This window comes from Falco cherrug, chromosome 5, assembly GCF_023634085.1.
Source record: "Falco cherrug isolate bFalChe1 chromosome 5, bFalChe1.pri, whole genome shotgun sequence".
NCBI lineage: Eukaryota > Metazoa > Chordata > Aves > Falconiformes > Falconidae > Falco > Falco cherrug.
In genome coordinates, this window is record NC_073701.1 from 23501015 (window position 1) to 23525836 (window position 24822).

Here is a 24822-nt window from a genome sequence, read left to right on the forward strand (position 1 = left end):
AAATACCACCATGAAAACTCTTCATGTCCCATGGTGAAAGGGAGAATTTCAGAAATAAGATGCAAACTTCATCAGTTGAAAGATTTACAATCAAGCAAAGCAGAGTAGTGCAATAAAATGTAGGGAAGAGAACCTTGAGCTGACAGGGTTGATGTTGATGGATGTAGTATAATTATGTGGTTGAACTTTTTTTCCCTTCTGCTTTTATATTTTATGACTTGAGATATGTAGGTAGCAATCAGATAGGTACTTCTGAGTCAAATACTGTTAGTAGTCTCTGTGCTTTATTTCAGTAAGAAACTGAGAAAAAGGAGATGACTGACTAAAATCTGACAAGTTTGGTAGTATCTTCTAGAATCACCACTGTGTCCCACAGATGCATGAGCAAAACACTTCATAAAGTAAGGAACAAAACCAGTGAAAAGGAGGAAAAGTAAAAGTCAGTTTTACTTACCTAAACTTTGATTTTGAGATCCGATGCCTGAAAGATAAGAATTGCCATTAGAGTCTCTGAAGCTGTCCCATACCTCCCAGGTTTTTATAACAACAAGAGAAAGAAACAAAGTTAAGCTCAATTAATTTTTTAATGCATGCAGTTTTCTTCTTGAATCCCCTGCAAGTCAGTGTAGGCACTGGGCATGACTAGAATTCCCTGACATACAAATCTTGGTTTTTGGCAGAAGTCATGAAGCAGGAGTCATGCCATGACGGGATTCTACCACCTACAGACATCAGTGAGCTAGCTTTTCGCTTGGGTAAAAGGCAGGCCTAATGCTAGGGGCACTCTACATCTGTTACATTTATTTTTTAAGTATGACTCTTTTTTCTTTTAGTAACTAGTTTTGGGTTTTTTTTCTTATATTAAAATATGTATGACTTTATACAGACAGACTTGTTGCTTTCACACATCACCTGTCACATATATAAGCACATTATGAAACCAGGGGGAAAATAATGCTTTCTTTTTTTTCCAGCATTTGAAGGAAAAACAGTTCATGGTGGATATTTTCAAACTTGGAAACTAACACTTGTCTTTGTTAACTATGCAAATTGGTTTGAATTCAAAAGGGTCTGAGCAATGACAGATTCTGCTGCTATCAATGAAATTTTGGGAATTAAGTATTCCTGAAAATTTGGCCATGTTCCCACTATATATGTGTTTAAATATCTAATTCCACACACTTGGATTTATTCATCTAAACAAGCTCATTAGCTTTTTCTGAGAAGTCACAGGGAAAGCTAGAGATAGACCTCAAATCTCTAACCACTACCTTGCTCTGCTTGACACATCATCTTACAAGGCCCGTGAATTCTTTGGCTGTCTTTTGGTACATACATAATGGTGCACAGAGAGAAATAAACGTATGTGGATGCAATGACATCAGTCAGATGTGATTTAGGAAGTGGCAAAATTCACTACCAATAACAGAAGAAATGAGAATCTGGGGAGTGACTACGAAGAAGATACTCCTGCTGGGTTGAAGCATTTCTTAAGGTTCCCTCCATGATACAAAAGTGATCCATTGTTGACAACAGTCAGCAAAGGTCTTACTGTGCTGGCTTAAAAATGGCTTCACTGTTAGTAGGGGACAAAACAATTCTCAAAAGCATCTAACACCACTTTCTGTAGCAGTCTTAAGAATGGTCATGTCCCCATTTGAGGACATCAGTCACTGACAAGTAATCAGTGATGGGTCAGTTTCCTTATGTGGAAGAGATTTTAATGAAAGAAACATTTCACCAGCAGATGGTTCAAGCCAAAAAAAAAAAAAAAAAAAAAAAAAAAAAAAGCCTTTGCACTAATATATCATTCCTGCTGTGTCACAGGCAGCTTTTGTAGGCCACATACTAGGCAGCAGTGGGGTTAAAGACACATGCAAGAACTCTGTTGGTAAAGAGCTGGCACTGTTGGCACTGGCTGAAAAGAACATGCTAAATTATTCTGCAGAGACAAAGTAAGCTTTAACAAGGGTGATGAGTGAAGCACCTACAAAGCACATCCTTAATGTTAAAGCTATCCCAGCTCCTCACTGAGAACTCTTGCTTTATCAGTGCTACCTACAAACCGTGATGGATCAGATTTACAGGCAACAGGAAAGAAGGCTCAAAGACAGGGGAAAGAAAAAGAAGAAAAAATCACAGTGAAGGAGAAAGCTGGGCACTGAAAAGGAGATGGCAAGGACTTTCACAGGAAGAGGCTGGCGGTGGGAGGGAAGAGACCAAAAGACATGTCATGGGGAACCTGCCTGATGGAAGGTGAAGGACAGGGAATGTGATGTCCTCTGGTGACCTCTTTGGCTAATGGCTTCCCAGTAAGGGAGCTCTGTGGCATTTAAGGAATCTTTTATTTATTTAAGCAAAAGAGATGCAGCAGGTGTAGTACTCATCATGCATATGATAATTATATCTTTGGAGCATTATGAGCAGCAGCCAAGTGCATTCAGTGCTCCCACAGGTTAGCTACAGCCTCCCCCCACCCCACACCTTGCCTTACTGCTATGGCAGAAGGCTTTATCACATGTGGGTGTGCTATATATATAGAACAGGACAAGGAAGGAGGAAGAGCTTTATATTTAGAGCAGAATCCAAGAGTGAAATGGAATTTTGGAAACACAAACTGCACAATAACTGATTCTGGAAACATTATGCCTGAACCTGAAACACATTTTTCAATGACCCTTATGATCAATTATCTTTTGTCTTTCAGAAGCAGGGTTAACTATATCATATAAAAAAAATCTTTTATGTCATCACTAAGGGCTGTCAAATAGCCTGGGTTAGGGGCCTTGCCATAGCTTCTTTGTCACTCTCCAAACTGGTGCTTGCCAGGAGTTCAGAGTGGACCAGATTCTCTGCTGAGTTTAAACATGGATCTTTTGCACACCTGGTACCCTGGGAACTTTATGCCATTGGAGGAAAGAGAGCGTCCACATTTGTGTCCAGCTTGGAATGTCTTTAGAAACTATTGTTTAAAATCATGGTATAGGAGCCTATCCAAACATTTCAGCTCGCTACTGAGTGTTTTTATCATAGGAACCGTGTAACTCAAATGATCTTTTAGAAAGACAAACACAAAAATCAGACCTCTGCTGCTGGACTAGCTATCTTTCAATTACTCTAAAACTCTTCTAACCTTACATAGTTATGTACCACATACAGATAAGACAGTGAAGTTTAAAGATTTTATCAACATAAATTCAGAATAATTGGCACAATTCAAATGCAGTGAGATACGCCACATTCTGGGAAATAAAGTCTTTGTTTATCATGGTGGGCACCAGAGAAGAGAAACTATACACTTCTGAAGGATGTATAACACTCTTGTATAACAGGGATTGAGGACTTTGTGTAATTGTACACTGAACAAACAACTCTGGAGAAAACTTGTCAGTCTCCAAGCACGACACAAAGGCCATGTTACAGTTGTTTTCTGGGTATAGAAATTACTAAACATAACCGTGAAATTATCTTGCATGCTGGTCACAGCTACTTTTACGGTATATGATCCCACCTATAGGCAACTATCCTTGTGATAACTTACAAAGCCCTTGGATACTAGTAAAAGCTCTCAGAAAAGCAGTAATGCAGAAATTGACTTACTGTGCTTCTAGGTTACACACAACTTTGAGGAACATCCAAAGAGCTGCCCTGTGCATATTTTACAGATTTAGAACTGTAAGAACAGCATGCAGGTGTGATATTGATTCTGTTTTGGTGCAACATACTGCATTCATGCAGTTACTGGTCAAGTGGCACAACATTTTCCCCTCTATCCCTGTTGCCATTTCATTGCTTCTAGTTAGGATGCTGCCATCCTGAAGAGAAGATGCACACCTTAGGGTCCTTTTCCCAGTATTACTGGGACAAGAGCATACAGTGACATGACATTCTGAGGTATGCATGCTACATACCTGATAATCTCTAAGCTTAATGAAGTGTTAGGGTTAATTCTACCCTCAGCTATGCCTCTGTGATTCACACCAAAGCAATGGGACTCCGTTCTTCTGCCTGCTATCCTCTGCACAATGCAGTTAATACTGTGAAAATGTACAGGGACATGCAATGACCGTTTCTTATTTCTAACCATTAATTAAAAGCTTCCAGCAAAACAGAACAGATGATGTGCCCTGAAGAACTTGTGTTCTGATGTGGACTGCGATCCTCCTGCTGAGGCAATCACTGAATTTCAGTGGAGTCCACACCGTGGTGCCTCTTCTCTTTTTTTACATTCTTGCCCTTCTTGCAGAAGCACTGGAGAGCCTGTTGACCTCACGGAATTGATGCTGGGTTTAAGAGAGAGGCAGTTGTTGGCCAGCAGCAGTAAAAACCTACAGAACATCCTTAAGAAAACTGGATCTGTCTAGCTTAAAATTGATCTGGTTTGATATTCAACAGGCTTTCTTACAGGTTGGGAAAATAGGCCAGCACTTCAGCATTTAGTGAATAATCTTGTGCTCTCTGTGGCAAGTCACAGGCAAGGCTGTCACAAAATCGGAAGAAAGAAGATAATTCCTCCTCCACAAGGGCATGCTGTTGTCCTTTAGACACATATAGAGCTGACTGTGAATATCAAAAGCACCTTGCTCATAATAAATTGGAGAGCAGCAGCTGAGGCCGACAAGTAAGGGTTGATCCTGCGTATTTTCCTGCTGAAGTCAGCAGCAGTTTCAGAGCTTTTGGCAGACTTTTCTTACCACTGCTCCTGATGTGATGGGGACTTTGGTCCTCACAGAAGGAAGCTATCTTCTCATTAGGTGCAAACCAGCAGCAACTACAGCAAACCTGCAAGCAAATTGACTCTTTTGCCTTTACCACTGGCCTCTAGGCTGATTATTGCAAGAACTGCATAGGAATTATTTTCCCAGCCAGAAAAGCACCAAGGGAAAATCATTGATGGTTCCGCTGCCAGGGAAAGCTTCCATTGTTCATAGTTTTCAGGACACACACACTGTTTTCAGTTGGAAAGCCAGTGTAGGTTGTTCATTTTGGTTTGTCCTGTTTTATTGTTTTAACCCTCTTTGGTGGAAAAGCAATTGAACTGTCCCCCAAATGTATGGAAATCCTGGCCAAGGTGAAAATGCCAAGTGGCTTATTGTTTCAACAAAAGCAGATAATTTTAAGCTCTCTTTCCCTTTGAGCTCAAGGGCTTCACTTTTCTAATGAGGCTCTATGGAACATTAGCTTCCACAAAGGTCTATTTTTTTTTTAGCTAATACATATGTATCAAAGCAAGCTCTATTGTGGCACTCCAGATCTGTATGGTTGTCTTAGAAAATTAACATTCTGGTTCTATTGGAAGATTATATATGCTGACATCCCATACAGAACATATTACTGCTGGTTATGAGCAATTGCCTGTCCTCAGAATCTAAGTCCTGCACAGCAGTAACCACAGAGGCTCAGGGAAACTACTCGCAATTGGGAAGTCCTGGGTATAAGGCTATCCTGCAAATAAAACCCCATTGCTCCTAGTTCTGGGTTTATCCCACTGATGCTTGCTGCAGAGGAAACACACTTCTTTGTACCCAGAAGCAACAGGTTATTAAAACTGTGACACATCAGAAGTAAGATTAGTTCCACTTCCAAATGTTGTCCTTGAGGATACAAGCTGTTGTGTTTCTACTGCAGGGCAGATGTCAGTGCCGTACAAGGCAATACCGTGACAGGGATGATATACTGCAGAAGCTGTGGGATGCTTTTCAGTGTCCTAGAACCCTACAAAAATCCTTTTTCAAATTCAGATGCCTGCTAAAGCTAACACCCATTTTAGGAAGGGAACTACTCGCTGCCACAGCTCTCCTGATAGCAGTAGAATTACACAAGGAATGAATATGAATCAGGTTTTTGTTGTTGTTGTTGTTGTTGTTTTAGTTCTAAGAAACCGGATTTACACAATAAGTGAAGAGAGATTAGATGTTAGATTCCTCCTGAAACTCCCTCTGCTGGTTTGAAGACTGGCATTTCTCCAGACAGCACAGCTGATGAAGGCAGTTTCTATAGTATGTATACTATAGAAATAAAAGCTTCTCTGAGACAATTCATCACTAGGAGATAGCTTGTGTTCGAGAGGTACTCTCCTCATCTCACATAGCATATGTCTCTGTGGAGCTGAGAAAGGCTGTCAGGGAAGATCTTTTCCAAAAGGCATGCTTGAGCCTGGTTTCTCAAGCAGATCTGTCATTCACAGACCCAGCCTTTCAAAGCTCTACAGTTTTTTATAAGAACAGAAAGAACAGCCAGTAATTCTAAGTTATCTTCAATAAAAATACTTTTTATTTCAGTCTCCTGGGTACTTTTTTCCTTTTATCATGAGTGCATTCTGATGGCAAGCTCAGTATTTAACCATGGTGGTGGTGCTGGGGTGGTTAAATGCCCTAGCTGCCTGATGCCACTAAATAAATAAATATATTAACTTGATATCTCCCTGTTGCTTCAGTCATGTCTGGTTGCAGTTTGCTCAGTGCAGTCTCTGCCCTCTGGGAAAAAAAGCGTTTATAGCAAGGCAATGTGGACGCATGGCCACCAGGTGATTTTAGCAGGCTGGTATAAATGAAGACTCATCTTCAATAGATGAAACTCAACTGAGAAAAAACCTTTCTAGCCATTCCAACTGTAAACTCAAAATCCAGAGGGCAGGTGACTGCTCAAAAGTCTGGGCCTAATCTTCAACTATAGTAAATCAGGATGGCATGAGTATAGTTATTAATGTTTACTCAAAATCACTAATACTAGATGAGGAACTTGAAAAGCTCAACTGACTTCACATATGAATTACTTCTATTCTGGAACACTGGGCCAAATCCTGATTATCTTAGTCAGGTTTCAATAAAATAAGATACTAATTCAAATAAATTCTTGCTTACATTTTTTATGTCCCAGCAGGAATATTGGCCTATGGGGGGTTTAAATGAGGGCTCAGAAAGAGAAGGACTTAATACTTCTTGAAACCAGAAAAGCTGTTTTCTCTCTGTCTGAATGTGTGATGCAGGTAAGAAAACAAACCAGAAAGGATTCCAAGCCTCAGAATCAAAGGCAGACCTGAATTTACCCATAACTAAGGAATCTTCAGAAAAAAACAAGTTTGAAACAAACATTTTACAAAAGCAGGAAGCATTAGCAAAATTTGTATCTCACTCCAGTATTTCAAACACAATGATACAGCCATTAATTTTCCTGGATGAAAGAGCTTATCCATCTCTTAGAGATGAAAAGCAATCTGAGTGAGGCCTTGAGGATTTTAACTGTCCTTGGGTAAGGGGTAAAAAACCCTTCTCAATAACAGACTTCAGTCCCTCTACTATACATCACCCATTTTCAAATGAAGTGGAAAGTGGCAAGGAGACTGTTATCTCCCTGAATCTTACAGGTCCTGCTCCAGTGAAACTTACGGCCCTATTTTAACATTTACAACACGGGAAGAAGAAATTAAGCCCTGTTTTCCCATCATTTTCCTATGTCTTATTCCCTCAAATATGTTGGACATAGCCATCCCTTCTCCTAATGTCAGGACCATAATGATTGCAGAGCTAGACCATACTACTGCCATTCTCCTGTGAGCACATGTTGAGCTATTTGAAGTAAACTCCATTCTAAGTCATGATTATGTTTAGAGTTGGGTTTAACTTCAGCTCTCCTGGCTACATTCCAGCTAAGATGATTATGTTCAGCTTGCCAAAATTCCCCATGCAGCTTCAGTGCAAAACAAGCCATCCTCATACATCTCCTTATACACTTGTGCCACTTGTTTTTAAACACCTGTCACATTTTACCCTGAAGATGGCTGAACTCGAATGCCGTGAAAACAATCCCTTAAGTGTTTTGGGATCCTTTGGGATCAAGGACAATAAATGAATACAAGCAGTAATATTAAAAATATATGCAACTTTATAGTAACAGTTGCCATTGTTGTTGGCACTGTGTAGCACCAGGGAACTCATTGTGTTGGGAACCATAACTGCAGAACAAAGATAGTTCTCCAAATTGGATCCAGCTGGAAGAAGTGGTCACATATCCAGCTGCTGCTTTCTGTAATGCGATAAAAGCACAAGCAACTTGGTGGGGTGCTAAAGGAAGGGCTACAACTGCCTCAGAACTGTGAATAGATCTAGCCTGGTTCCTTCAGAAAAGAGTTCATAATCTAAACTAAAAGATTCAGCAGTTAGGCAACAGCAGGCAGAAGTAAAGCTATCACAAATAATTTCTTCTAAGGTTTGTAAGTTGCTGACTGACACAGGAAAGCAGATTGAATTTACAACATATTCCAGATATTATACAATTGTAAAATCATTGAATGGCTTGGTTTGGAAGGGACCTTAAAGATCACCTAGTTCAACCCCCCCCCCCCCCCCCGCCATGGCAGGGACACCTTCCACTAGAGCAGGTTGCTCAAAGCCCCATCCAACCTGGCCTTGAGCACTTCCAGGGATGGGGCTTCCACAACTTCTCTGGGCAACTTGTTCCAGTGCCTCACCACCCTCACAGTAAAAAATGTCCTCCTTATATCTAAGCTACTTTCAGTTTAAAGCCATTCCCCCTTGTCCTATGTAAAAAGTGTACATGTCCTTGTAAAAAGTCTTTCTCCAGCCATCTTATAATATGGATAAGATCTCCTCCTCTTCAGTTTGTAGAGAATAGGACCGACGGGGTGTGCGTGAGATAAAATGAAGGTTTACAAAGTCATGGAATTGATAGATAAACTGAATGTGGAATTGTTGATCACCAAATCTCACAGTATTAGAAGAAGAGGACGTTGACTGAAAGTAGTAGTAGATCAGCTTAAAACAGATAGAAGGAAGTACTTGTCTACACAGCAGGTAGTGAACTTCCGATGCTTGCTGCCACAGGAGACTGTGAGAGCCAACAGCCTTAGTGGGCTCAGATAAATCCATGGATGACAAGTCCATAAATTGCCACTAAAGGCAAAAAGTAGAAGTGTGCCCTCTAGTATCTCTAATCCAATAATCACAAATTTGGGAGCAGCAAAAGGGGACTGGAAAGTAGGAAATGGCCAGACTTGTGCACTTGCCCTTCTGTCACTGTCAGGACATGGACACGGAGCCAGCACGAACACAGGTCTGATAAAACAGGGCATTTCTTACGCACTTGTGATAAGCATTTGACTAACACTGAAGGGCTTGAGGTATGCCCAAGGACAGGACAGAGCCTCAAAATACTCCAGCATGGTATGAGCTATAGCACTGATATGCTTAGCTGATTTTTCAAGGAAATTTAGAGGGACTAACATATTCTCCCACAGCATAAAGTCCACTTGTGTTTAAATCATGCAAAAGGCAAGCAAGGACTCCTCTTGCCTATTCTGGCTTTCTGTGATGATAAAACATATACCATATAATATGGTATTCCATAAGTGCTCTCTCACACATTCTTGAGCATATCTATTAACTACAACAGTGCAATTTCAAAGTAGTATTACTGCCTCCTAACTTATATATTTCTTTGTCGCTACAGTATTGTGTTCAGCATTTGAAGGGTGTAATTCAGGCCACAGGATGGGAGTTATCATCCATGTATTTCTATTACAAGGCAGTGTAAAGTGTACAAGAATCATTAGAGAAATTAAAATAGACCGGAAATTTCCACTCTTTGGTTTACATATACTGGATTTGATTATCTATCTCCAAAGATGAATTTTAAAATAAGAACACTGTTATCCATCAGTTCTTTTAACTATTATGCAAAACCAGATCTGCTTATCCAGGGCATTCTGTGCTTTATTTACATCTATATAAACCCAGAGGCTCTCCACTAATGTCCAGAGTGAGTTTACATTGCAATTAAGATAAGAACTGGGATCAATAGATCTTCTGCACCCTCTCCTTTCACACACTGTGGGGTTTTCTTCCCCTTAAAAAGCCTGACATTTGCCCTGGCTTTAACCCACCAAGCTAAACCCGACCCTTACATTCATATATCTGTGTATATGTACTCACGCTAGCCTAGCACCGCAGTTTTCGCCTTCAATATCTGCTCCAGGGACGTTGTCTGTGTTCACGGACTCGGTCTCACTGGTGGGCATGCTCACTGTAAGAGTCAAAGGGAAGAAAAAGAGAGGGTTGGCCATTAGAACCTGGCACATGTGTTAAAGAATCGCATAAGTGAAGGTACTGGCTTAATGAAAAGACCTTCAGCTGCAGTTCCTAAGGATTAAGCAATTTGCTGAGCAAGTCTAGTGCCTCCCTGCACAGGCCAGGTTGGGCAGGTAGACTTCAGGAACATACACAGGTTACTCAAATGCTAAAGAAAAGGGAAGAAGCAGCTGCTCTCTTTCTTTCAAGAGTCAGTTTCTGGAAATTTTATGAATGAGAAGCATTGAAAATTAGAGAACCTGGCAAAGCCAACAAGATTCAATAGAACACTTTTTGAAAATGCCCTTTTATTTGCACCAGCCCAACATCCTCAGTGCCCTCCCCAATCTTTTGTACAATGATTAGAATACAAAGTACCAGATTGACACATATTCAGAGAAATGGCTTCTGTTACCCTGATAGCAAGTACTACATAAATAATACTGATGGCTCATCTGCCATATACTAAAACCTATAAACCAGACCTATAGGGATAAGAGCAGAATTCTGAATCTCTGACATTCAGATATAACCCACAAAGCATCGAATGAATATGGACTATGGTGGAGATTTAATGTTGACACTCAGCAGCTAAGAACTGGACAGTATCTCCTAGGCTTTTGCAAAAGTATCATGGAATAAACATAAAATGAAAGCAACCTTAGATGTGAACCTATATCACCTGGATGTGAGGACCTGTCACATCTGTTAACGAACCTCAGTATTTTATTTGCTTCTACAGATCATAAAAAAAATAATAGTCACCATATCCATTCTACCAGTTGCTTCCAGCTCCTGTATGAGCTCTAATAATTCATTCAACATAGGTTAGGACAACTGACAGGATCCCATATGTGTCCTCTTCCCTCCTGCCCCCTTTTCAAATACACAAAACAAATGAAAAAATGATACTTAAAACTGAACAATGGAGGAGATAAATAGATCTCTCAGATGCCTGGTAGAACTTCAGAACATGACCTGTATTAGCAGTTGGATATATATCTTAGATGAGACTTGAAAACATGCACTATTAGCTGTTGGAGAGCCTTCTAATAGCCTGTAAGGATACGTTACTCAATACTCAGAACACATCTATTTGTAGGTCCTTAACACAAAAGGAGGCAATGTAGAATAAATAAGTTCTGCCTTTCAATTGGGCAGATGTTTAATGGGCCATGGGACCAGGTCTAGAGGCTAGAAAGATATCAGAAGGTTCTTCCAATGAGGTCCAGGGTTCCTGCTTTGAAAACATGGCAGAAATGTCCCTCAAAATGAACATCCTATCCCAAAAATTCACATGCCTATAACACATGTCTTAGGAAATCTAAAGTTCTTGTCCTGTGTTCTTTGGACCATATGAAATAATGAACTGTCCAGCACTCTTGATATAACTATGAAATATTTACTCTAATAGTGCCTGTTCTTTTATAAAGACTAGACGTTTTATTAATCTAGTATATTTGGAAAGACAATTTAAGGAGTCAACTGAATTCATATTTTGATGTACATGAAACAGTTAAGCAAACTGTAAGAAAAAACAACATTCATAATTAAAATTTTTGGTCCAGACTAAGCCCTACAAGAAAAAAACCAAACCGTTACTATTTTGCAAGTCATCTTTGAAGATGAGGTAAAGCACTTTCAAGACATATTTGAGCTTATTTGCAAATGGAAAACGATTTTGAAGACATTAGCAAGAGACTGATTTGCAGAGCGGCTTATTATCTTGAATGCATGAAGAAGACACTGCACAAGCAATAGAAAAAGCAAGGCACACACATGCAGAAGTATATAAAGCTATATTATATGTCAGTCTGTTTAGAGATATATAGACGCACACACACACAGATATACGCAGTGTGGACACAGAGTGCAGTGGAACATTACCATGGGTTTCTGTGGAGTGACTAAACCAAGCAAACTTTCCTTTCTTCTTATCAGGCAAGCCAGCTGGAGTGCTTCCTTTCACAGACAAGATGGTCAGTGTCAAGTACCAGGAACAAGACATCAATAGAGAACATGCAGCCAGTGACAGGCAAAAGAAAAAAACAAGGAACTCAGCTTACACATGACATCCCACATCTGTCTGAAAACTTCATCATGTGAATTGAAAGTACAAAATGAAAAACAAAGGTACACGGAAGTATGAAATATCATAACAGATCATCAGAGGACAACTCTTCTTAAAAAGAGCTTTCTGCTCTTTTTTGTGTCTGGCTTCTGAAAACATGAACTTGCTGAATTTAAGTTTATGCGTCAAATCCTTTTTCCAGTGATGTCTATCACAAAACTCTTCTTGTTTGACTGTCTGACCTATTGAAATTGATGAGATGAAGGCAATGGCAATGTGTCCCGAGGTTATCCCCTGATGCTTAGGGTCAGAATCTGGACTAGCCTATTTTTCAGTGAGGTTTCTTGGCTTTCTTCCTAAACTGCTCTAAGATCTAGAAACTCTTCCAAAACTGTCAGAGCTGCTACAGGAGAGTTATTGAGGTAATCACATTTCTCTGTCTTTCCCCATCTTTAGAGATTAACAACCTTCATCAAGCACTTGGATGTACACTGCCTTACCCTAACTGGGATACCCCTAGAATATGTCTCATAATTTGCATTTGAGTTTACATTTGGCATTTGCCCTCTGGTGTCCTCCTGCTACTTGGCTTTTCATGACATTACTTAATGTTGATCCTCTGCCTATTATGCACAGACTTTCTCAGCTCACACAGATTAGAGGTGCATGCACATAGACAACTTCACACTTCCCAAATCTTACTGCTGCAGAAAGCCAAATTTAAGTAAAGTAAGGGATGCGGGCACAGTGGCAGATGCTGAAGAGACTCCTGTGGTTCAGGCTAGCTTGCTGGCACTAGCTCACAGGCATTTATTACACTGCACTGATGGAAAACTTAAGGACAATACAAACTATTAAAATGGTATCAAGTATTAGAGGAATGATGGCCTAGAAGTGAAAGGTCAGACAGGAGATTAGGACTGTAATCCGCACTGTGGTATGCTCTCAGCAGGGCAATCACTTTACCTAGCACCTCACATCACCTTCAATATAGGGATAATGATGTGTGCAGATGCTGTGAGGTTCATTCAGGCCAGTTAACAAATCCTGAAAACAGAAGGTGCTGCAGAAGAGCTGTGTATAAACTGGGGATGAATACAAGAGGTAGTAGCTCAAACACTGCCCAGATAGCTTTATGATCTGACTCAGTTCTCAGAGACACAGGCCTTGTGCGCACACCCCAGCTCCATTCTAGAAACAAGGCAGGCATTTTTTGCAGTCCAGGTAATTAATTACTGGAACCACGTACCAAGAATGCTGGTGGTAAATCCACCACAGGAATGTTTTAATTTGGAAGAGATGTTTTTTCTAAATAGTGGGCTCTAGTCCAGACCAGAGTTATGTTTAGGACCACGGTATACAGACCATGCCATCTCAATGGTCACTTCCTGCATGTAATTTCAAGAGTCGAGACAAAGGCAAGAAAGAGGCAAATGCAGATTTCCTCCCATCTGGGCACACAGCAACTTAGCAGTGGAAATCCTGGTGCTTTGCATCCTGTGCCATGTGTGTTCAGTGACATGCCCTCTTACAGGAGTAGTTCCCTGTCAACTTCAAAAGATCCACTGCCTGCAAGCAGATCAGAGATCCCAAGGGAGCTTGGTTCTGCCAGATGTAGAGGGCCCAGATCTCCCCTCTTCCCAGGCTTCAAGCAGACCAGTACATCTTCAGTCTACCACATACTTTGCACTGAAGGCACTTCAGTGTCCAAACTGCAGCATGGACAAGGCCATGATTGACACCTGGGCATACTATTCAACTGCCTACTCAATACCCTAAAGTATTTGGTCAAGTGACTAAATACCGATGTAGTATATATGTGACTTCCTGACAGTGGAGAACAACTCTGTCCCCACACCTATCCATCCTAAGTGACAGGGGATTGTTAAAGGGTGAGAAGGCACTTCCACCAGGGAATTTACCTTTGCCTGACTGGACTAGGAGCAGCAGTCCAGCTAACAGGACAATGAGTACACAGAGTGGGCAGCTCACCTCAACCAAACCAGTCCCATAAACCACAAAAACCACAGGAACGGGTCCCATAGAAGACATTATATATTTCACAGAATCATAGAATGGTTTGGGTTGGAAGGGACCTTTAAAGATCATGTAGCCCACCTCCACTGCCATGGGCAGGGACATCTGTCACTAGATCAGGTTGTTCAAAGCCCTGTCCAACCTGACCCTGAACTCTTCCAATGCTGGTGCATCCACAACTTCTCTGAGCAACCTGTTCCAGTGTACCTGTTCCTGTGGCAAATCACAGTGGCTTTGCTTGCATGGGGATCTTTTTTTTTTTTCCCAACTTATCATCACATCCATAATTCACTCTGGTTGATGAAAACTCCCACTAGTTACATATTCTCTAGGTAGCACAGCATTTTTTTTTAAAGGGAAATGAAACAAACTTTTTAAAGGCATACAAGTATCTCATGATTTCAACAGAAGGCAAACTATAAGGATCAGTACGTTTTATACTCTACGGTTGCTTCTGAAGCCTTTGCACTTACATCTTGCCACAGTGTGGCTCATCTCTGAATGCAGACTTTTTCTACTGGACTACCTAAACTCTAATTTCACATTACTTACATAGCATCCCCGCAGCAGCTAACACAGCAACAAAAGCTATGTAGCAGCTTTCTGAAAAATAAATCTGAAAAATGTTTCATGTTATGTTAATTCTAGCTCTGAGACCCAACAGACAGAAATAATGACAAAGAGTCTGCAGTCTGTGACTGGTTAGACAGACAGATGTGCAAGACCCTTTGAGAGCCTCTGTTCCATGTCACTGGCATCAAGCATTGATACCAGATCTACTCTTGCACTAACATATGTCTCTCCTCCAATGAAATGCCCCATGGACATGCAATGAATTATTAGATGGCAGGTTGCCAAAGACAGGCAACCACTGAAACAGAAAGCTGGCACAAGCAAATACGCTTCTGTGTAACCCTGAGATAATTTTTCCTTTACACACTTGGAGAATAATATTTGCTCCCAGTTCAGAAGTATCATTACCACTGTTGCATCTTGTATTTATGACATGCTTTATATCTTGGCAGTGGAAGTAATTCTAATATTCAGATTTATCTCCATGGATTATATAATGTTGCCACACTTGTTGCTGAATCTCACTTTAATACTGTGACAATTTAAGATGCAGAGAAGATCATGCCTGAGCAAAGGGTGCCCAGTTCCATAAACCTAGACAAAGCATAAACTTTTCACAGATTTTAATGAGACATTACTACATGACTTTGCAGATCTGGGCACTAGTTTTAGAACTGGATATGCCAGAGGCTATTCACATTGCCTGACTTCACATCTCTGATTTAGCTGTTTGAGTTAGGCTACAGAGGCAGATAGATTCCTATCACAGGTTTTCTGAATGCCATACTGATGCCTCCCTCAACTGTATGGACAGGCTGGCATTTACCTTGTGCCTCTGGGTTAGGTACCTGCCTTGAAACAGTGTGACTATCCAACAGCACGTTCGTTCGTATATGAAGAAAAGCAACAACCCACTTGACTGTGCTTTCTAATATGCTCACTTAGACTCCATTTTTTCTAATACTCCAATTTCTATTGGTATTGAATTACTTTACAAAATATGGGTCTAAATAACCCCTTTTGCCCACGCTGCATTTGAGCTCAGGAGGACCTGAAGACCTCCACCACCATTTATTTCACCTTATTGTGTCACCTTGGCCATATGACCAAGCCTTTCTACGTATCTGTTCAGTTTCTCTAAAAGGATTATAATTCTGCACTCACCTTGCAAATCTCTCTGAGACCTGCAGATGAAACACATTACAATAAGCACTAAGTACTACAGTTATCACTGATGCTAATGTTTCCCAAGCGGGACTCTGCAGAACTATAAAGCAAATCTAAAGAGCAAAGAAGTCCCGTGAATTCTCCAGCTGGGATTTAAAATTTCTTTTTCCATCAAGCACAACAAGAATAAACTGTAATATCCAGGCTGCTTCTTTTAACAGAATGTGCATCAAGTGAATGACTTTGTCTCCAGTAAAAACCCTCCTTCTCATGGTGCCTCTCATGCCCATCATTTCATGAATGAGTCTATCGGCAGCTGTCAGAATATCAATCGACTCATATTTTTTTGGTGGAGAGCTCTCATTTTAATTAATATGTGAATATTGCTTAGCTTTCCTCCTCTCATTGCCGGTTTTGGAAGTGCTGCACTCATTCATCTTATTCATTAATTTAAATAAGATACAGCTTTCATTCTGCTACATGCATACAGCGTCTGGGGAACAATCAGAAAGTTCTTAAATGCAAACAGCATGCAGTAAGTAAACTGTGCAGAGGTAAATGATTAGTTTTCTTTAGACGTTCTGATTTTGCCAAGAAAATATATTAGATATGACTGGGGAACACATTTGTGTTTTCTGTGAAAAGGAGTTCTGCAATAGGAAAGCTTCTACAGGAGAAGTGGAAAGGGAACTTTAACTAAATGTAGGATCTTGGTGGTTACATACCTCCCAAAGTTAGACAGAATGCATCAATGAATCTAGCACAGTAAAGAAAATGCAGAAAAATCATCAAAAGACTTGGAAAATGCTTACTAAGGGCTCAGAGGCCAATGCTCATATGGGCAGTATTTTACATACAATATATTAAATACACATAAAATATACACTTTGCATAGACTAATTTTGGGTTATGTAGAAATGACTGCAATTGCAAGGAGAGGAAGCTTGATTCACACTTTCACTCAAGGTCAGACACAGAGTCTGAGAGTAATAAAGAGCCATAAAATGATTGCCAGTTGTATCCACTTGAGTCAAACAGAAAAAGGCTTTCAGTAAAAAGATCTTTACACCAGTGAACCAGCAGCAAAGGTGCTGCAGTTGGTATGTAGTAACAAGACCTGTCATTACAGTAAAACCAGGCAAGGCATTGGACTGCATCAGAGAAGACTGATGCAGTGTAGCTCTATTTTAGTGAATGAAGCAGTAAAAAGTAGGAACATTGCCAATACTGAGATGGAGTATTGTATCATCAAACATTTAATTCACAGATAAATTACATATTTTACAATATAAATCACAATGTATATATTTTATATAAAAAGGCTTGCTTTTACATGACCTTCTCCCCGTCCAGAGTGTCACCATATGCACCGACACATCCTGTGATGTTGAGGGGATATAGCCATGGGCTAAGTAAATTTATACCATCCACAAAGTGGAATAGGAGAGATAGTAATATGTATAAATTGTGCAGGCATGTGACTAACAGATCTGTCATTACCACGTGCAGATCACTGCACACCTATGAATGCATTACCCTGCTAATAACTAATCTTGCTGGGACTTACTGTAGTATAACAAACCCCTCAGCTACTTTAAACAGCTGTCATTTTTCTTCTTTTTATAGTGATATTGACCGTAATATGCCATGTTCCACAAATATTTGTTAATTTCAGCTGGTGAGTGGAATGCACATTGCACAGAGGACCACATAATGGGCACAAAGTCCCGGCCCTGCCAAGAGACAGCATTTGCAAGCCTCACACATATTCTGTTCTGTATCGGAAAGGAAGAACTTAAAATCCTCCTTGCAATTCCCTGTCTGAGGGGCAAAAGTATTCTTTGCATAACCTGTGGTATCTCATATATCTCATAAGCACAGGATGTGGGACTCACCCAAATGCAGACTTTACAGAAAGGAGTCTAACTTTATGCTAAAGAGGGGAAGACAGGCAGTGTCTCTTGGTAACTGGGTGTACTGCTGAGCAAACATCTAAGTTTGCAGTAGGAGTCCATTCACTGCAGAGCATCTGCCTGCAAATGCAATGGAAGTAACTCTTAATCTCTGCAGCTGAAGGAGGACAGATGGGCTGGGTCACAGGGTGACAGAGCTGCTACTAGAACAGATCTTGAAAGATGTCTCTATCCTGAATCTGGATCCTCCTATGACATCCTAAACTGGTTTTCTTGTCTGATAAATGACTTGTGTTGTTTGCCTTGCTAGGAGCAACGACTAATGTGCCAAAGTGCAAGGCATTTACTTGCCAGGACATGGTTTCTGGTGTCAATCTAATACTTTTCAGCAGCCCCTCTGGTTCCCCCAAAATTTTTGAAGCAATTCATTAAAAAAAGGGGGGAAAAAAAAAAGGACAAAAAAGAAGAAAAAAAAAAAGGAAAAGCAAAACAATTGAGGCTCCATGACTCCTTCAATGGTATTTTGTGATGGTGAACAAATCACAATAGCACATCCTGAATGGTTCTGCAAGGTTTCTCTCTCATTCTGTAAGATTTTTAGCAGAGGAAGGTAGCACAAGCAGCAATGCCATCAAATGTGCCTGAATCTGCTCCGCAAAATGGTACATGGGCACAACAAGCAGGAGCACCTCACTTGAAAACCAGAAGGATCCTATTATTGCAGGCTGCTCTCGCAGGTGCCTTAGAAATGGGGGCATGAGAACTGCAAACACTGTAGATAATGTGTTGGGAAGTGATACAAACATCGATTATGAGCAAAACAATTAACCACAAAAAGTGCCTTCAAGACAGTAAAATCAACAACAAAAAGAAAAAAAATCTCTCCTGCTTTGATCATTTTTGTCCCTCTTAATAATCACGATGCTATTCATATTTTGCTCACTACCATTGTTATTAATGAAAACAACCAGCACATACGTTGCAAGCACAAATATGGTTTTAAAGCAGGCCACGTGTTTCCTGAAATTCTTGTGCATGGGGGAACTTCCCATCTGCCCACCCATACAAATATACAACTGTGTGGTGAACCAGTAACTTTGATGAGGATCTCTACTTCAGCAAAAGCATCTTTGTTCTTTCAGTTCACAGCCCTGTGAATTCATCTTCCCTGCCGAGTCCAGAAGGAGCAAAAAAATTACAGAAGCTAGTTCCAATTTGATCTGCTTAGGTCATCAGAAACTCTCTGGAGGCTGCTGCTTGCCACCTAGATTGCTAAGCTTCAAAGTAACTGAGATGTAGCTCTGGCTGTTTTATGACATTCCTACCTGTCACAAGCCATTTCAAAGGTGGGTGATGCCTGAAAACTCAGTGAGTGGCCGACAGTTTGTGAGCTAGAGCACATAAGAGGATATGTCAGGTCCTCAGGGACTGTTTGGATGGGTGGGGAGTCATGCCCTGATAGCTCACAAAGGACATCTTCCCCAGAGGGAGCTCATACAACCCTGCAGACAGGGAGTTTAGGCAGGAGTTGTGCCAATAAGAAGGTACATTTCTCTGAGGACTAGATGTGGTATAGAAGAAGGAAACTTCTCCAGGAGGCTGGCCCTTACTGGCAGAACATCACAAAAAAAGGAACAGTGAATGTGAGGGGGAAATTGTGCTGTATTATTTCAAAGGACAGACAGGGCAACTGGGTAGAGGCTGGGACACAGGTGAAGGAACTGTGGGAGAGAACAAGTGACTGAATATTTTCATCTGAAATACCACTCTGCAAGCTGGAAGAGCGGTGTAGGCTTCCTGCATCTAAGAAGACGTAGTTTAGGAGTGACTTGCTTAAAACATTTAAGCATTAATATTATCAAGAAAAGAGAGCAGCAAGGCCCTGTCCATCAGGGCAGTCCCACTGCACAGGCAGCGTCTGACCGACATTAATTCTCAGCAAGTGCAGACATTTTCTAATAGCAGTATTCACGTGGGATGTGTTAGAAGGCTTCTGGATGATGCCTTCCTCGATGGTAAACAATCACGCAATACAGTTCAGTGATAGACAGGTACAGCAACACACACATCAGATCTAGGTCACTCTGGAGCCAGGGCTATGTGAAAGCACTGGACCCCATAGTTGCATTCATGGACAACACCGAACAGATTCTATTCAGCTTCATGATCTGAAATGGAACTGACCTCTCCTATTCAGAAATGTGCATAAAATTCTGTTTTGAAAACCTAGTCTGCTACATTTCTTCTGTGCCTGGTAAATAAAATGCTTGTGATTTTGTGTGCAGCTCCTGCATGTGGTGTTCTTTCAGACACTTTTGCTAACATAATGACGAGTCTGATACTAGACACTATTATCACAATATCATATGAGTCAGAAGCATGAGACATGCTAGCTGGGCAGGCTGTGTGTTACTGTGCAGCCAGAAGAAAAGCAAAGAACTGAAGTTAAAGAGTTTTTGCCCTTAAAATACCTGTAATTAAACCTTTTATACCTCTTGAGTAGGGCATTGAGAATAGGTCAATTACCACCAGCCAAACAAACAGGCATTGTATAGTGGCCTTGAAATAAGATTCCTAGTTTGCAAATATTTCCAGCAGGCAGGAGAGTGAGGGACTGATAACAACAGCTTGAGCTAAGCTTAGTGTGGGCAGGTGTTATGCAAGCTTCCCTCACGCAGCTGTGTTAAAACAAGTCATTCGTGACCTGGTATAGCCCTGTTATTCTGCTCATGGTTCTTCAAACAGCTAGAAAATACATTTTGATCTGCACATCTGTGAGGATCCATGTAGCTCTGCCACTGCATCCTTGTTCTGACGCTTAACCCTCGTGCTACTTCAGCCTACGGATTTTAATGTAGTTGGTAACATCCTCATCCTGATCTCCAGTGGCCCCCCTTATCTATCCTTGGGTCCACTACAAGACCTCTGTAGTCTGCACATAGAGGGACATGTCTGACTTCAGTCATTCCTCCAGTGGACAAGGAGAAGTGAGATGCATCATGCTGTGATTTGTGAACTTTGTAAACTGAAATGAGGATAACAGCAGCATTATGAACACCCATGGGCCCTAAAGCTGAATTTGAATTCAGGCCTCAAGATCTGAAAGGCCAGTTCTCTAATCTGTTGATTTATCTCCACAATCCTGCTAAGTGAAGAGCTGCTGTAATCAGCAGGCAGACTCAGTGCCACAGCTATTTTCAGTTCGGTCCCCCAGTTGGAAACATTTTCCTTCCCCCGCCACCTCACCAGGCTTGATGTTGTTTATGAGATAACTGGGATAGAGAGACCTGCTTCTCTTCCCAGGCACAAATAGAACTGGAGGTTTTTATCCTATTAGCTGACTGTACTGGAGCGGATGGGAAGTTTCTCACCCAATAAGCAGAAGTGAGCAGGCACAGAGCAAGAGCGTGACTGCTGCTCCCTCAGAGCCATGCCTGTCCTGGGGTCGTGCTGCAAGCTTCCCAGGCTTCCCACCAAAGTGCTACAAAGGGCTGGGTGCCATTCACAGCTGTCGGTTCTTCTCAGCTGCACCAGCACTGGCCTTCAATTTGGTAACATATATACTAGTTCAGCTGTGTAAGGTTGCCCAGGCTCCTTGCCTCCGAGCTCTGCCACAGAAACATCACAGCGCAGCAGACCTCCTGCCAGATACAGCTCATTGCACTGTTCCACCGCACTGCCTTCTCAACAGCAGGGTCAGCTTTCTAACCCTACTTGCATTTAAATCTAAATACTGTTATCTTTACCTTCTTGTATGCTTGCTTGTGAATTGATTTAAGCAAGCGATGGACTACTCGAGCTACCTCGCAGTCAGGGGCAGGGAAGGTGGAGGTTATGACGGTTTTCCCAGAAAGAGCTCTGCTAATGCTCGCCCTGCCTCCCTCAGCCTGTCCTGGTCTCTTAGAGGCTTCCCAGCCTGACCCCTTCCCACACAGAGCTCTTGGTCTGGGCCAAGGAATACAAGGTCTGGGCAGTGTATTTATCTTCCTGCACATGAATCTTCAAGGTATATTATAAAATACTTAAGGGAAGAAAATGAGAAAGGTAGATAGGTTATGATGAATACACACTTAGGACAAGAGGGGAAAAAAGCTTGTATCAGAACAGCTTCTGTTACGGTTGGTCCTACTGCACTCAGCTTACAAGATCCATATTGAAGATTCTAGTTGTACTAAACTACATGTCTCTGGACTAAACACACTCAGTTGTCTCTTCTGAGGCACTGGATGGCATTTTTGACATCCCACCCAGTATATGCCTTTCCGACTATCACACTGCAAAAGTACAAGCCTTGGCTGCTACACTTGATCTGCCAGTCCACAATGAAGATGTTTGGTACCATGAAGTGTGTAAATTGGCAATAGATTAATATGTTTAGACAGCTCAACCCCACCTATACTAGCTTTGTTTTCCTGTAAAAAGGAAGTACATACACATACTTTTAATTTGTGTATATATAGTGCCAGACACACTTGTGGCTTTGATCTCAGCTGGTGTTACTGTAATACAGCTAATGTTGTTTCTAACTCCAAACACATGCTCCATGTCCCTCAGCTACCATTACAGAACACCACAGTCTCTCTCCTAACAGTTCTTTATGACACATAAAAAAAATCCTTGGGGCTTCAGCAGCTATCAGTCCTGCTCAGAAATGCTTTCTTTTCAGTGAAGAGACTCTGAAGACTACGTTTGCAATGTTAACTGATTTTCAAACACTTACCACAGGTCGTTCTTACTGATTTCAGCAGGAACTGCTGAATACTCCACAGCTTTTAAAAAAACACTTAAAATATTTAAGAGCACACTTTAGGCATCTACTTATTGGGGGGGGAGGGGGGGAGGGGCTTGCTGTATAAATGCTCAGCTTGGGGGTTTGTGGCATTTCTACCCAAAATTTCCTGTGGAGATCCTGGTACTGAATGCCTTTTATGCCTCTCTAACCATGGGAAATAAACATGTTTGATCTGTCAGAAGGTATGGCAATGGCAGCTTTCTCACAGACTGTTTCCTCTAATGTCTTTTCTTGAGAAATGGAATCACAGTGTCAATGGATAAATCTTGACAGCTTCAAGAAGTAGTTCCCAACAGGGCAGATGGAGATTAATTTATTTGCTCTAAGGTGTCTTCTGCAGCTATATAAACAATGGATTTCCTCTGAAGCCTTACCTTCAAAGATATTCCTCTGTAACATATTAGTACTCTAAGAGGATTCCTACATCAACCTAAGTCTCTTCCAGCAGGCAAAACAGAGGTGTTATCTCACCAGACAGTCTTCGCTAGGGAAATAGCTTTTATAGCAGATAAACTGAATGCCCTATCAACATTAATGTCAGCCTCTATATGCTGTAGCTGGTCACACATCACTGCTCTAGCAGTTCTCACTGTAATATTGTTTGTGCTCCAGGTTACAAGAGTCAGGGAAGGGACAAGCTGGAAAAAACCTGTAAGTTTTAACAACACAAGCCAGACCCTCAGTTACAAGACAGCAAGAGTGTATGTAGATCACAAAAAAACTTTTCCAGTCACAGAGGATATTATAGGAAGAGTTTTTTTCCCAGATGTGAAATACAGCAGCTTGGGAGCTTATCTAATTTATGTAGCTTTTGATGCCTGCAAGGGAGCAAGAAGAAAAATTGAGCCTGTGGGCAGAAACCAGCACGGTTTTGGAACTTGCTCTCCACACTGCCCTCTCTTCTTCCAAGCAAAAGTGGCAGCAGCGGCACGGAGATTTGGTAGATGCTCATTGCAGTGACCGCTTCAGGGTCACTTTATTATCTCAGAGCTGTCACTATTCACCAGCACTCACTCAAGAAGCTGGCTGCTGGAGTCACATATGCCTGAATTTGGCCCACCTTCCCCAAACTGAAGTGTTACTCTGCTCTACTTTCTAGAAATGTTTTTTCCACTTCAGCAAACAATATCAGGCCTCCCGATGCTATGTTGGAATAAACTACTGCAGAATTACAGATTGTAACACTGGCCACAGCTTTGTCCTGAGGCTTCCTGAATACCAGCAGCTTTATTTTCTTTTGCTCTCCATTCAAACCAAGGAAACAATTAGTTTTCTCCATACTGTGCTTTGACATAAAATGCAAACTTCAGCTAAATTGTTTCTATATCTCATTTGGTTAGATGGGATTTATCTACCCTCAGCAGTAACTATTCAGCAGATGAGAAAGGGGAAGAAGGTTTTCTAGTGGTTGCTCACTTTTCTTTTTTATGATCAAAGCTTTCTTTCAGCCAGAAAGAAACTGGGAAGCTGAGAAATCTACAGAACAATGAACCTAAATGGTGCTTTTTCATAAAGGCTGGGTTGTTAAATTATATTGCTAATAAAAAGCAAACCTGTTGAATAGCTTACACAGGGTAAACCATCCATACATTCAGGGGAACAAGAAAATTCTATCTATTAAAGTGATTGAGATGATTATGGTGAATTCCAAGAGAAGGAAAATAGTTCAAAATCACCCTGATCAAACCTGTAAATGCTTTATGTGATACAATCCAAGGTCAAAATTCTGGTCTATAGGGCAGAGAATGGTGTGAGAGACTCTGGCACTGAGAGGGTGGGTGATCTTGAAGAAAATTGCTTAGCCTCCCTGTGCTTTTTTCTTTAAATTAGACAAAAGAGCTCAGAACAACATTGTTCCCCTCTTCAAATATTAATCTGCATATGTATTTTTAACAATCAGTGTTGTATATGAAGCATTTCTAAGCTTAGCTTAAAGCTCAGTTTTTAATTTCACTTTGTTGAGAAAACTAATTTTTTTCCTCTCCAAGTATTTCCTCTTTTCTTGGAAATGGGGAGAAAGACAAAACAATCAAGGATAAGGCCTTGCTGCTTCCTTGCTTTCTCACTCACAATAAAAAACAGAAAGCAACATGTGAAGAGAGTCAGGAGGGAAGTCTACTCTCAGTTTTGGTTTTATTCCAAAAGGAAAAAGTCAAAAGTTGGCATCATAGTTTTGTTGACATT

At 41.0% G+C, this 24822-nt stretch overlaps 1 protein-coding gene across 1 annotated transcript in view; it reads right to left on the reverse strand.

The window, feature by feature from the left end:
- Positions 1–24822, reverse strand: part of CACNA1C (calcium voltage-gated channel subunit alpha1 C) — a 493743-nt gene that overhangs the window by 113762 nt on the left and 355159 nt on the right. Inside the window, exons 10-11 of the mRNA XM_055711046.1 lie at positions 9951–10041; positions 455–481 (exon numbers count right to left, since the gene is read on the reverse strand). Of these exons, the coding sequence (XP_055567021.1) occupies positions 455–481; positions 9951–10041 (118 nt within the window). The remainder of the gene's footprint in view (positions 1–454; positions 482–9950; positions 10042–24822) is intronic.